Below are 14883 nucleotides of genomic sequence, written 5' to 3' on the forward strand. Positions count from 1 at the left end.
TAAAGCATTACTACAAGGGGAAAATGAATCAGTCATACCCTCATACAAATCTGTACTTGAAGTAAAACACTATTATATTGTGTAATAAAAGGACATTATTCTTCTTTAAAAATACAATGCATATATCTACATAAAATTGTAGGTCCTTCAGTGATTTTAAAATTTAGTGGGTTTTAATTGCAGATAAATAAAAGGACAGAATTTTAAAATTACATGAGGATTTCTTAAAATATGATCTCCTGTTTCTATTTCATAAGACAGTTCTAAAGGAGGACTACTAGTATGCCATGCAAATTGCAAAAATAAATTTGAGCTTCCTTTCAATTACCAAGAGCAGAGAAGATTGTAATTCTCCACATATAATCAGATAAATGGTTCATTAAGAGAACTCATCAACTTAGAGAACAGAAGAATCAAGTTACCACAAACTATTTGGAACTTCACCAAAACCAAGATTCTTAGAAAATATATTTGTTAGGCAATATGATCTCTATGGAGAATCTGTCATGTAAGATAATTTCCTCTTTGGAGTAATTTTTTTTCTCTATAGAGTAAGTAACAAAGATATCTAAGCAGTACATTTCTTAGACATCTTTCTCAAAATAATCCAGAAATCCAAAAATTATACTCACTCATGTAAAATCAGAATTGTATAAACTCACTTTGCTGCCAGTCATCTTTTCAGATTTATAAAATCCAAAACGGTTAACTAAATCTGAAGATCAATTTACATTATCTTCACTAAGACCTAGTAGAATATCACAAGTAAAACACGTAAAATAATGTAGTAATGTATAATAATCAGGCAGAAATACTCATTACATTAAACAGAGATAAATTAAAACTAATGAAGTAAGTTGAGCATTGATTAGTCCACGCTGGTATTTCGCAACACTGGTATTTTGATTTGAGTTTGTTGGAGAAGCATCTCGTTTTCATTAAAAAAATTATACCCCATGCACATTTTATAAATTGCACTTATATGCATCTCCTTCAAGAAAACCCAAGAGGCAGCCTAGATCAGTGATCCTTAAAAACATAATTTAACACCCCCTCTCCCCTTTGGTAAAACTGTCAAAATGTTTCTGTAACTTTTTTTTTTTTAGTTCATCTGGAATTAATCATTCTNTTCTATCACTACTCTTAGTTTGTTATTTTTGTAGCATCGCCTGAGCTGCTCATATAATCTTTTTTTTATTGAAAATATTACCTACAAACAAAATATAGATCAATTCACATTGAAGGCCAACAAGTACAATAATGGAATGCTTCAGATTCAGTTCCATGCAGTTGCTTTGGAATGCATGGGAGACCTAAATGTAGCAGCTGTTTGCAATTCCTCCAACCAACTGCATGTGCCCCCAAAGATGCAGTGCTTTAAAGAGTTGCAGATAGATATTATAATCATATCCCTCTGTGCTCCAAAGCACCTTTTTTTTAATTAAATCTGATGCATTAACAAGCAATATTGACAAATTATTGCCATTTGAGAATCGGGTGGCAAGCAAACGGGCAATGACCATCTAAATATTCAAAAGCATGTAAATAGGCTTTTTTTTTTTTTGCCTTTATGCACAAATGTAATTCTTTCTAAAGAGCTCCTTTATATTCAAAATATTTGATTTATTCAGTTAACAGAGATTAAACTGTAACACTTTGCAATTCTCCCTTCGATGGGGAGGACTGGAATGGGAAGGGAGAGGAACAGAGAAAAGGTGGTGATTTTTGTTTACAGGTGGTTGTCGAGTTACGACTATTCACCCAACAACCGTTCAGAGTAACAATGTGCAGAATGAATGGTACTTATGACTGGCCCTCGGCGACTCTGGGGTCATGTGATTGCAATCTGGGTGTTTGACACCTGGCTTGTGATTATATTGCATTGAGCAATGATCACATGATCGTGGTTTCTGATGTCCTCTGCTGGTTTTCACAAGCAAAGGCAATGGGGAAGCCAGCAGGAAATTGGAAATTGTGAACATTTGAGGTCTTCATTTAATAATCTGCATGGTCCTTAGGTTATGATGGCATCTGGGATGGCACCTGGGACTGCCAGCATTCCTGTTACCAGTAGAAAAGCTGTTTCAGAAGCTTTTTTCCTGACATGTTTGACTGCAGGAGCATGAATGTCATCTTAATCTTTCTGCAATAAGAACCTATCTTGGATAGTGGCCCTTTTTGTAAAGGAAAAAAAAACACCTTTATTCGGAGAAAAGCAAATCTGATAAAATCCAATTTGTTTAGAGATGCGTGAACTAAAGACAGATAGTTTGTGAGAATGAACCTTGGTAACAATCCTGCAGAATAATTAATTGTTTGAGCCGCTTAAATATTGCATCTAAGTACTGTGGAATACTCTTCAAAAGTGAAGATTAAGATAAATGCTAATAATGCTTTTTGATAAGTTCATAATTTTTATTACGTTGCCTCACATCTTTATTGCATTGTGGCTGTGAACAAAATACTATACTATAGTATTACTATACTAAGTGTAGTATAGTACTAATTATACTATAGTGTAATTCTATTAGTGCTCTGATAAGTACCCAGCTAAACTACTATACTTAAAATTTGAATTAGCTGCAAGCAGTATAAAAGAATAGTTGTTGGGAATTGGGCAGCATGCAAATTGGCTCTCAAAAAAGACATGGCAAGGCGAAGCATTACATAGGCAGTACAAAATTAGCACACAAAGCAGACAAACACAACAAAACCTGGAGTTGGTTAAGACCAGGGAAGTTGAAGAAAGAGACGGGGATAGTTGTGGCTGCACAAGACCAAGCCTTAAAAACAAATGTATACAAAGCCAGAATTGAGAAGACAGCAACAGACCGCAAATGCCATATCTGCAAACAAGCTGAAGAACCAATGGACCACCTGGTTAACTGCTGCAAGAAGATCGCGCAGACTGACTGCAAAAAAAATGGCATGACAAAGTAGCAACAATGGTGTATTGGAAGAGCTGGATGAGATAACATTTGTCTGCAAGCAAGGAACTGGTGGGACCACAAAATAGACAGATAGAAATAGATAGAAAATGAGGAAGCTAGTGTTCTGGGACCTTAGAATTCAGATAGACAAGCATCTGCCACATAACACCCTGGACTTAACAACTGCTGATAAGAAAAACAAAAAAATGTGGATAATAGAAGTGGTAGTACTTGACAACGGAATAGAAGAGAAAGAATTGGAGAAAATCACAAAATATCAAGACCTGCAAATAAAACGAGTGTAGCAGAAGAAAGCAAAGATAGCACCACTAATAATAGGTGCCTTGGGTGCAATCTGAAAACATCTGGAATACCACTTGAACATCATTGGCATTGACAAAAGCACAATCAATTGCAAAAGGCAGTGTTACTTGTAACAACATATCCTGCTGATGACACCTTTAATACCGTCAAACAAGAACATCTGTCTACCCCAGGTCCTTGGGAAAGACTCAATAGGTAGGATAAGAATGCCAAATCCAGCTAAACATTTGCAACTGACCAAAACAATAAGTTGGGCTTAAAACATTCCAAGTATGAAAGACCAATTTTAAATAATCTGAGCTTAGAACAAAATAAAATAACATGAGGTTTTTGTGCTACATATTGTTTTGAATAATCCAATTCCTTACAACTAGACATTTGGAACAACATATTTATTTTCTGATTACTATCAAAATAATGTCAAAGGATATGCAGTAACACAGGAAAGAATTAGGAATCTTCTGTTAAAAGTCAGAAAACTTAATGCTATCTACTGTGGTACTTTAATATAAAGTACTTTACTTTAATATAAAATTAACTGCTAATAGGTGAAAAGTCTGAACTACTGCATTTGGCTTTTATTCAGTGCCCCCCTCAAAAAAACCCCACTAAAGCAAAATAACCAGTTTTTACTACTAAAATTTTTACTACTACTGAAGGGTTACTTTTTTCTAGCAGTAAATTATTTCCTTCTACCAATATTTGTTATACAAGTATTCCAAGCAGTGTATATAGAATCCCACATATCTTATGTTTTAGAAAAAATGCTTAATTTGTACATATTGCAAAAACTGCATTGCAATTTATTCTCTGAACATTTTGTATTTATTGCAGGATTTAATTAATCGCTTTGAAGTGGATATTTCTTTTTAGTGTTTTTACAATAGCTTTAATGTTTTGCAAAAAGAGCCTTTTGATGCAATGTGTTCTGAAAGAAACCCTTTAAATGTGGAATAAGATATAATTGATTTTTTTAATGCTCTCTATACCAGCGTGATTCTTTTTACAGTACATATACTCTGACTACTGAAATTCTTGAAAAATCCTGAAGTTCCAGTGACTCTGCAAACACACAATGTTCTTAAGTGCTGAACTTTATTTCCATGTCATATATATTTCACATAGAAAATTCTGAGATGGCAGATTTGTCACAAGGGTTTGTCTTCAGTACAAAATCTTGTGATATTTCCTAGCAACATTTTTATTATTAGGGTAGGAAATGGATTAGATGTACCAAATGGCTGTGAGTGAAATCCACTGGCCATGTCCACATCGCCGAAATCGTCTTGGGATGTTATCAGCTTATCTCTTTTGGAGCAGTAATTACTGTTGTGGCGGCTTCAGTTGCACAGGTAGCTCCTTTATATCTATACAAATTATATCTTTGGATCTTGAGAAGACTTCCTGACAAGTAATGGAAAAATTAGTTCTTGCCAATTAAAATGTCTATCCCTGACAAATATCAATCTGTCTGAAAGAAACGGTGACATATATATTAATAGAAAAACCGATCTACTTTTACAAGCCTACAAAACTAATGTTTAAAAATGCAACTGGTTTATCAGGTCAAAAAGGCCACTGAGGCTAACTCTGTCATCAGAATCAATACAGCAGTCATTTTCAATTTTCTGGTGTTGAAGCTGGATGCTGATTGCGCTAAGGCAAACATACTTTCCTATTCCCCGAGTGAAAATGCTAGAAAAGGAAAGTCCATATGGCATATTATTTCAAGCCCAAGTCATTAAAAATATCAGAGATCTCAGCGTTGACCTGTGCTGAGGTGCTAGCTGGTAAGACGTTCAGAAAAATGTCATACTGTTGGTCAATTCCGAGGTAACTGTCACTCATAAGATACAACGTGTAGATATATCTGGAAGAGAGAAAGGACATAGGTTTTCATTTCCAAATCTTCTTTCAAAATAATAATTTAAAAACCTAAGCTACATCATCTTACCTTCCAGGAATTTCTGGGGTATAAAAAGCAACTGAGACCACATTCTGATTTCTGACGTAGACAACTCTTTTCAGAGCCACCAGCTCTTTTTTGTCCACTTCTCCTAGGATCACAAACCATCCCTCATCCTTGACTTTGGAGAATCGAGGTGCAATTGCTTTGGTGTCTTGCTTGCCCTGAAAGAAAATATAATTTAAGACTGTCACTTATATAAATGTATTCTCCATATCAAAATATAAAATACAGAAACGGCTGTTCTTCAGGAACACTGGCTACCTTTGATATGAGAATAGACAAACGACACTGAGACTAGAAAACTACCATTGCTTCAGTTATTAAAGACAGAATTCAAGAAATATTGTATGTAATGTCAATTTTTGAAAAAGCTAATTATTTTTACTCATAAAAATGATGTTATCTTTGGCATAGTATCATAGTATTTCAGAAAAATAATTTGTATGCATAATTAGATTTATTGTTATTAAATAAATATGTGATATGCTTAGTTGTTTCATGCCAATTTATTATATTAATTTTTATGGATTTATTTTTTTTCCTTTTGTTTGTTTTGGTATTCTAATTTAATAACTAATTAATTTGTTGAGTGTGTATGTATTAGTGTCTTAATTTGCTTCGGTATACTGTTTTCTCTGTTTCTTTTTAAACACTTTAATAAAATTATTTTTAAAAATACAAAAAGTGATCCACATACTGATTTATTCACATGGTATACATTTTTGACACTAGTTTTTCAAAACAGTATGAAAGAATGGGAGCAGATGGAGTAAAATAGGACCCAATTATCCAGCCATTATCATTTGCACAACTGATAAAAACTAAAGTTAATAGAAAAAAACACCAGCCATATAAGAGCAAAATATTAATCATGTAAGACTGATTTGCTAAAAGTCTGTTATAGTGACTCTAAAATATACAGTATATATAAAAAACTTAAAAATGGGTATTAAGCGATAGCCTAGTGTAGGATACCTTACCTTGGTGAAACCAATACGCAATTTATGCAAGTTAATCTGGAGAACATATTCTTGATCTGCATGCAATTTCATCCATTTTTTATCATCCCGAATGTTCATTGACAACATTGGTACAATCATTTCCTTCTGTTTATGAACTGTATCATCCCAACAACCTTTAATAATCATATTAATATCTATAACTGGCAAGTGGGACAAGTAATGCCAAGCCTGTGAAAAGAACAAAAAGCAAGAAGATAAATAAACGTTTCCAGTTATTCCAATTTTATTAAAATACCATATTAAATTGAGCCTACACAGGCTCCCCCCCCAAAGTTCTAGCTTGATAGATCATGAAAGTTACATAGAAAGAAGCATAGACAATGGAATGTAGATCATTTAGAAATGTTTCCTTGGGAGAATCACATATAAGTAAGATTTCCTTATACAAAGGTCAGTAGTACTTTAACAGAACAACCCAAATGATTACAATCAATATTCTGTGCCTTGACTACTTCTATCCAAATAAGCATGAAACTACTCAAGAGTACAAGATATGATTTACTAAGATTACAGCTTTTTTTTTTACAAATTATCTTTAGTAAGGTAAGTATGTTATCAATTACTGAATTCTATTTATAACTATATTCTAAATTAACTCTCCCCAACACAATCCATGAGTGAAACACTGATTAATGATAAGGCAAATACAGAATTAACAGGATCATTTGACATAATTATCCCAAATCTAAATACTTATTTAAAGTTATCCATAATTCCAAGTTTCTGGGCTTTGTTTTTTGAAATGAATCTTTAAATGTTCTTAAAAATGATTTCATTGGCTATATTTTGTTATACTCTTCCAGATTAGATGTCCCAACAGTTGCGTATGTGCTTGATCAGGTGGAGCTATGCTGCAAACTGAATAAAGGCTAAGAACCAGGGCAAAAACTAAGCTACTTATTGTGGCCATAAAACCTTCAGCTTAGGAATTAGCCTGAAAATGGAGAATGTAATCTGGTTCATGACTCGCCATTGCAAGTCTCATTTTATACCTAGTTTTCTTGGATCAGAAAGCTTTGGTGGATTCTCTGGTTCTGAAAACAAAGACGCTGGATTTTTCTCTTTCTTTGGATAAAGTCAGAGATTTTCTATTCTTTGAATCTATTATTTAGCACAAATACAAAAATCTTGTTTACCTAAAACTTTAGCACTGCTTCAGCAGCGAGGACTACTTAAACTCAACACTGCACATCTCTCTATATGAGCTGATTACATCCTTACAACATGCAAATTCTCACTTAGTGTAACACATGCACATATACAAACTTTTCAGCTGTTTACATATATATATAATCATTCATTGCTTTGTCTGAAGCTTAAATATCAATAAAAAAGTAAAAATGGCCTCTTTCAACAAGGAAATCAGTCTCCAAATTATAACATAAAAATTAAATAAATATTTTGTTATTGATATCTGAGAGAGAAAAAAAACCCTTTCTTTCTAATATTCTAATATAACCCAGTGTTGGGTTTCCCTTGGCTGCTAATGCAATGCAATGAATTAATTCAAGAAGCCAGAATCTCAGACAAGTTTGTTTATTGTAGAAACCTATAAAGCCATTTGGACAGATTTCTAGTGTATCAAATGCAAACCTTATTCATAGTTTCTACCTCATCTACCCTTTTCAGGACTTCAAAGTGGTGTGCCCAGCACTTCCTCCTCCAACTTTTCTCCACAGAGCTTCCAAGGCTAAGGACAGTCCTGAACCTAGATCTCTCCAGTACCAATCCAACACTTTAGCCACTAATTTTTTCCGTGCCTTTCTCCCTCCTGAGTGATGCAGTGGACCATGTCTTTTGGGTGGCAAGCCTGTTTCTTGTTTTGGTAATATATAAATCCGGTCAGGGAATGAAAAGTGGGTAAATACTTGTGAATGTATGTAGAACACTCATTCTCAAATCCAGCATCTAGAGCAGGCATGTCAAACTGCCGGCCCGTAGGCTGGATGTGTCATGCCGAAACAGCACCCACCCCATTGCTGGCAACGGGGAAAAAGTTACGATACGTCACGTGACGTCATGGGACGTCGCGAGTTTGATATGCCTGACCTAGAGCATCCATAGCTGGCTGAGGAATTCTGGGAGCTGAAGTCCACAAGTCTTAAAGTTGTCAAGGTTGCAGACCCCTGATCTAGAGCTGGCATCCCATCATACTCCTTGCCTGTGTACAATGACAGGCAACACAAGGGAGAAGAAGTCCATCCTTTTGGACTCTGTTGCTGGTAGATGTGGCCCTTATTGCAAGAGTTGATTAGATTCCTTTCTAAAGTGATTTGCATTTTCTACAGATTTCTATTTAATTGGATTAGTGGTAGGGTTAGAAAGAAGTAGATGAAAAACTAAGCCCAATTAATCTCAACAACGTATTTCTACCATAGGTTCCCTTTTAAAAGTATGTGGCAGGTATACACATGTAGCAGACTGATGGATTTAAGAGCAAAGTACAATAAAAGGTTTCCTCAGTGCTCATTTTCATTGAGTGCTTTCTTTTATGTTGTAGCAGAATGTATTTTTATTTACAGTTACAGGCATCTAGATGTGTGGTGTAAGCGGTTTATGTTATTGACATATTAAAAAGACACATGAAAGGAGACGGACGCACCCCATACACAAAAGCTATTTTTGAAGAAACTGCTAAGACATTTCAATACCAGCCAAACATATTTATCTGAGGATTAATCTTCATCTATTGAATCAGACGCGAACACTACCATGCATACAATTATTTAATTAGCAGCCAAATCCTCTGCCAGTCAGCCGCTGTTCCGGGCATACTGATGGGGAAGTAGATGCAAATCTCACAGTAGTACTGCTTTTTCTCATTACTACTGCAATTAGCACTTAAATTGATGCTTTAAACATACTAATTTCTGGAATAATTCAGGATTTGTATGTTACCTGAGATCGTCTCACAGCAGAGACGACACCAGATTGCTACGCAAATTGAAGCACTTTTGAGCCAAATAACCATCATCGTATCAGATGGAGACAATTTGCATTTGGTTTTAAAGATAACAGAATGGCAATTTATGCAAATAAATTAAGTTAGTTTACTTCTGAGTTTTCCCTGAACTAATTATAACAATGTTCTAATTTTTCAACACATCTATAACTTGGACTGAAGTCAACATATATTACATTTAAAATCTGCGATAATAATGCTTTTGTTTTTATTTAAATATTTCTCACTATTATGATCAATATGTGTGGCGTTATGTATGTATAAGTGCCACCTAGTTTTATTTTCTCAGAATTTAAAGGGAGAATATTAGTTTGATTTCCTAAAGAAATTCTATAGCAAGATTACTAATATCATCTTACTTTCCAGGAATTTCTGCTGTATAAAAAGCAACCAAGGCATGCAAAATATAATTTACACTGTGTATAGATAGGTATCTTTATATGGCAATATGAAACTCATTTTTTGGTGAGGAGCCATACATGTCTACTGACAATTGTGGACTAAATAGATAGCAGAATACACTAGCCACTCTGTAGTGTATCTTTGTGGTTTTAAAATGGCAGGGAACTCAAGATCTATTATAAGCAAAGATTCTTTACTGATGAACAGAAATATTGTACCGTATTTCTAATCCTTTTTAAATGATGAACTATATATTGGGAAATGGCAAGAACTGTGAATAAAGCAATACATTACAGTAGAATATGTTTTGTAAGATGGAGGCCATTTAATTTTTAATACATAAAATGAAATAAAATAAAGCTGGTTAGATAATGGGTCTATAAATAAAAAACTCAGTGAGCATGCTATAGTGGATTAGCATGAACAACTCAATGACCTCTTTGACCTTAGAGCAATTTCACAGCATGGAACACACAAATAGTTAATGGATATCTTTGCAATCCACTTACAAATGAGCATGTGTGAATTTTTGGTCCAAAGCAATTATGTCTGGCTTTGACCAGTAAGTTTAAGCTCCAGAATGCAGAGTTTGGAGGGAGAAAGAATGGTTAGGCAGGGGGAAATTTAGGCTGTAGAACAGACTGAATTGAGCTATTACAAATCTTCTATACAGTTCTAAGAAAGATGATCAGCTACTGCATTTATACCATGCAGTTTTATTTCTGTAGCAATATTAAGTGGGGTAGATAGACAATTGTCACCTGTGTAATTTGTGCAGAAGTCAAATCAGAATCCACAATGGAAGCAAAAATATTCTCTTTTCCATCACAGGCAGCTATCAGTTCAGGAAGACATTCAACAGGCCCTTGGTAACCATCTTTTCTTTTCCCTTGGCTCCATTTCCTAATAAAATAGAAAACATACGACCATTAAGATTTTCAGTTCAGGGAACATTCCTTCCTTAAAAAAAAAATCAGATATAAGAATATGAAGTCGCAAAGACATTTTTAAAAGAAAAAAAATGTAAAAGCTATTTTAAGTACAGGGTCGTCTTAGTCTTGCACAACCATACTTTTTCGATTTAATAATGTTAAAATGGCAGACTGTTTCTAAAACTGCCATGCTGCCAGCTCCATCTCTAAAAGAACCACACTGACAATTGTACCATAGCTCAAGGTTTCAGATTATTAAGCAACTTGCCTCTTGTTTTAAACTGCATGGCTTAACAGTATCGTGCAGATTAATATTATTAGTTTAAGTTACAATTTAAAATTAATGACATGGTGATTTCTTTCATAGGCTTATTTGGTTTTTATATGATTTTACTACACGTTTTTAAAAGAAAGAAAAACTAATATAAAGTAAGAAGAAAAGTAAAAAGAAATTAGAAAGAAAGTTTAAAGTGCAAGAAAAGAAAAAAAGTAAATGAAGAATCTTCTTCACAGCAATACAAATTGTACTAAATTTATAAGTACAATTACAAATTTACATCTTACTTTTATGGTTACAGATTACTATCTATAATCTGTCATGTCTAATCATCAAAACCATAAGCCACAAATTAATTTTTTTCTATTTTTCTGCAAAAAATCCACAAGAGGTTGGCTTTTCTCTGATCAAAATTCCATCATCTTCACCGACCATTGTGAGTAATACATATACTGATTCAGAGAATTTTAAAGATTAATATAAAATTGAGACCAGACGTTGTTTTTTTAGATTGATGTACATATAGTTGGAAAAAAATCATGGAACTTTGTTTTTGTATATGATAACCGCAGCGAGATTATTGTAGGCACAAAGATGGAAAGATTTGGCATTTCATAAGCTTACATAATTATTAGAAGACTAGCAACATTTAATGCTGTATATAATCAGCAAATTGTATGGAAATCAAAGTTTGATCCGATGCTGGCTGTTTGCATTAGAATAGAAATAAGTTTGAAAGTGTCTTCCCTTTCTCTTAGAATTAGTTAAGTGCCACTGAATCAAACGTGATTCCTGGAAACTTCATGGACATATGCTCTCCATCTCGACCTGCTCTTGATGACAAACCAAAGCTTTTCAAAGGACACTTGAGTGACACATCCAACTTTGTCTATCTGTTATCTTCTTCTACTTCTATTTCCCTTAACCTTGATAAGCATATAATTCTAAATTTGCTTGACTGGACATTTCAAAATACAGTAAATGCATGGAGAAGATCCATGAAAGGAGATCCACTATGTAAGATGAAGTTTGTTGATATAAATATGAAGGTAGCTCATGAAATGTGAATCGTACCATGGGCTTATCTAGTTCAACATTCTGATTCACATCTGGCAACAAGATATACATTTATATGGGAAGCCAATATGCAGGTTGTGAGTACAATAATACATTCGGTCTCATTCTCTAGCCATTCATATTCACAGACATTATTTATCCGTATCTATTTCAGGTAATATTTAGGTATCACAACTGCTATCCACTGATAGCTTTATTTTCCTTCAGTTTGTTTAATCTCTTTAAAAATGTCTAATTTAGACATTGCTAGATTTGATATATCTTAGAGTACAAAATTAGTATGGTAAAATGAACAGGCATTTCCGTTGGTCTCTCTTCATTCTCAAATTATTCAGCTTTATTGGAAGATTCTAGTGTCGTGAAAGGGTTAAGAACCATTAGAAGACAAAATATTCAAAGTATGTGAGTGACTGACATATGAATAATGTTAATGTTATACCACAAGTTTCAAAAACAAGAGAGTAGACAGACAGCAACACTATATTATCTTGCATGATAAAGATCAGCTTTATAAATAATAAACTGTATACCTGAAAAGATGAAGATGGTGATATTCTATGTTAGGTAAAGTAAGCAAAGAGGAGTCATAGATCCACCGTCCCTGAATCAGCATCTGTACCAAATTGGTAATATTTAGTGCTGTCACCAACCAGCCCTCATTTGCTGCAACATCCAGCATTGCCTAAATCAAGAAGAAAACTATATTAATTATACAAATAAATGCAAAATTATTTTAAAATATGTTTTACGATTCTGGATGCATATTTCTCTATTATTATGAATGGTTATATGATGTTGGACATGAGATTAAAATCTTTATGGATGGAAATAAATTATGTCAAGTATAACAGCAAAAAATGTCATATAAAACTAAATAATAACCAGGTAAATAAACAAAGAAATAAATGGAAAAGGCAGCAACCTTTTATGATGGCTAATTTCCTTTATATGAGAAGTCATTGTTTTGTCACCCTGCCTATCGTGTCACAATATAAGATCCTTTTTAAAATCCAACCTGAAATGAGCATAAGAATTTGTTTACTATCTTGTTATAATTTATTTAAGGAACTTCTGGCTTCACCCATAGCTTACTGTCCAATTTTTAATATTTGACTGCCATATTTACTTCGTGAAAGAAAGCCACACATGGAAGCTTTTTTGGCTTAAAGTTCTTTATGATTATTTACAACACACAAAACTTGTATATTTGATGGTATACCTGCTATCCTTTCCTTCTCCTATGTCAAGTTATGAAATCAAAATTCTATAACTCATTTCAGGATCTGGAGCTATGACACTGTACAACAGGACTTTTCAATCTTTTCAGAGATTGTACCACTTTTAGGATATGGCAATATTCGAGTATCATCAGTCGCCTAGCAGGTGGGTGTGGCCTGCTCGATGCCACTCACTGGACACAGCTGACTCGAGACACCTGGGTCGGAGCAGAATAAGTCGCACTGGCTAACTTGATGTGGGGACAACTCGGTGCCCCACAAACTCGCCTTCCCAAACTGCTAGCAGCCAAGCGCGCGTGCACACACACACCGCATTCCAAGTTTGGAGACTTTTATCCACAGAGGAAGGAGAGGGCCTTCTCCCCAAGCCCAGGCATGATTGGCAATTTGCTAGCTCAGATGTGGATACAAGTTTCCAAGCTTGGAATGTGTGTGTGTGTGTGTGTGTAGAGCACGCTAAAGAGATGTTCTTTTCCCAATCCCAGACATTGTTGGTGCCCCCTCCGGGCAAAGCAGGAGGTGGAGGACGTTTGTAGGAAGCAGTTTCCTCCGAGTCCAACTTCTATCTTGACAGCTCTCTAGAGAGCAAGAGGAGGCAGCAGGGGAGCAGTGCTCCCGGGTCCTGCACAAGGGAGGCTGGCCTTCTCGAAAGGGAATTCCCATTTCCAATTGTGCGTGGTAAGGATGCTGGCTTGTTGGGGCAGCCTTCCCTCACACAGCTCCCCTGCCATCCCCTCCTCCTCTCCAGAGATCTGCAGGGGGGACAGAAATCTGGAGAGCAAGGTGCAGCCTCCATATTGGCCACTTCTACCTCTCCAAGCCCTCCTCAATTAAACATACATTATATATAAGTGAAAATACACCCAAAAAGAAAACATAATTCAATCACTAATTATAGCTCTTCACTTATTTTCTGAAAAAAACACCTTTATTAATGTGAGGAAGAGCAAATCTTAATAAGGAACTCTTAACAGGAAGGGAATTGAAGACCCCAAAAGGTCTTGTTCTTTCTAATCTGCCTTCCCTTTGAGCCTTTAGTTCTCATTATTTTATTATTATGTATTTAAGAAGAAGATCAAAACCCTCCATAGCTCAAGATACTCACCTTAAAATTAGAACCCAGAAAAATTTAGTTAATCCACAATACCGCCCTATGAAAAATGAAGATAATCTTTGGGCTCTGAGAGCATGCAGGTGTACAGTCATAATATTAATGTCAGCAACTGGAAGTGCGTAAGTCCATGTACTTCCCTTCCTTGTCTCACAACTCAATCCATACATCCCTTAATTTTCAGACACATCTTTTTCTCAAAAGCTCCTTAACAAACCCATAAGGTATACTGTAATTAACAGGAAAAATAAATCTAGCACTCCTGAATTCTTTCCCCAAGGGGGAAAGGAAAATTCACAGCCTGCAGGTTGCTAGCAAAGTCATCAAACAATGTAGCTATTGCTGCTAAAGGCAAGAATAAATAAGGAATCAATTTTGCAGCTCTCTCCTATTACTACATCCTCTTACCTCCAGAATCTGGCCTGGGATTGCACAAGGGGCTAGGCTAAAATCCGGTTGAGTAGTTTGCAGCCAGGTGTTCAGTACAGACCTTGCCAATATGATTTTAATAGCACAGGAAGGGATAGGAAAACCCGAGGAAAACTTTGCAATCAATAAACCCTGGTGGACTACGCTTGTTTTGCCCTATTTTGATTCTCCTCCCCAGCAGCAGCCCATCGATTTCAGAACTGCATGCCC

General features: G+C 35.1%; 1 protein-coding gene across 1 annotated transcript in view; it reads right to left on the reverse strand.

The window, feature by feature from the left end:
• Nucleotides 1-4330: 4330 nt before the first annotated feature.
• ASCC3 (activating signal cointegrator 1 complex subunit 3) overlaps nucleotides 4331-14883 on the reverse strand; it is a gene marked incomplete at its 5' end in the record, with an annotated part of 204773 nt that continues 194220 nt past the window's right edge. The window contains 5 exons of the mRNA XM_015818005.1: nucleotides 4331-5124; nucleotides 5209-5384; nucleotides 6204-6413; nucleotides 10371-10512; nucleotides 12426-12577. Of these exons, the coding sequence (XP_015673491.1) occupies nucleotides 4977-5124; nucleotides 5209-5384; nucleotides 6204-6413; nucleotides 10371-10512; nucleotides 12426-12577 (828 nt within the window). The remainder of the gene's footprint in view (nucleotides 5125-5208; nucleotides 5385-6203; nucleotides 6414-10370; nucleotides 10513-12425; nucleotides 12578-14883) is intronic.

The sequence above is a fragment of the Protobothrops mucrosquamatus genome, unplaced genomic scaffold, assembly GCF_001527695.2.
Source record: "Protobothrops mucrosquamatus isolate PMUCROS unplaced genomic scaffold, P.Mucros_1.0 scaffold663, whole genome shotgun sequence".
Lineage (NCBI taxonomy): Eukaryota > Metazoa > Chordata > Lepidosauria > Squamata > Viperidae > Protobothrops > Protobothrops mucrosquamatus.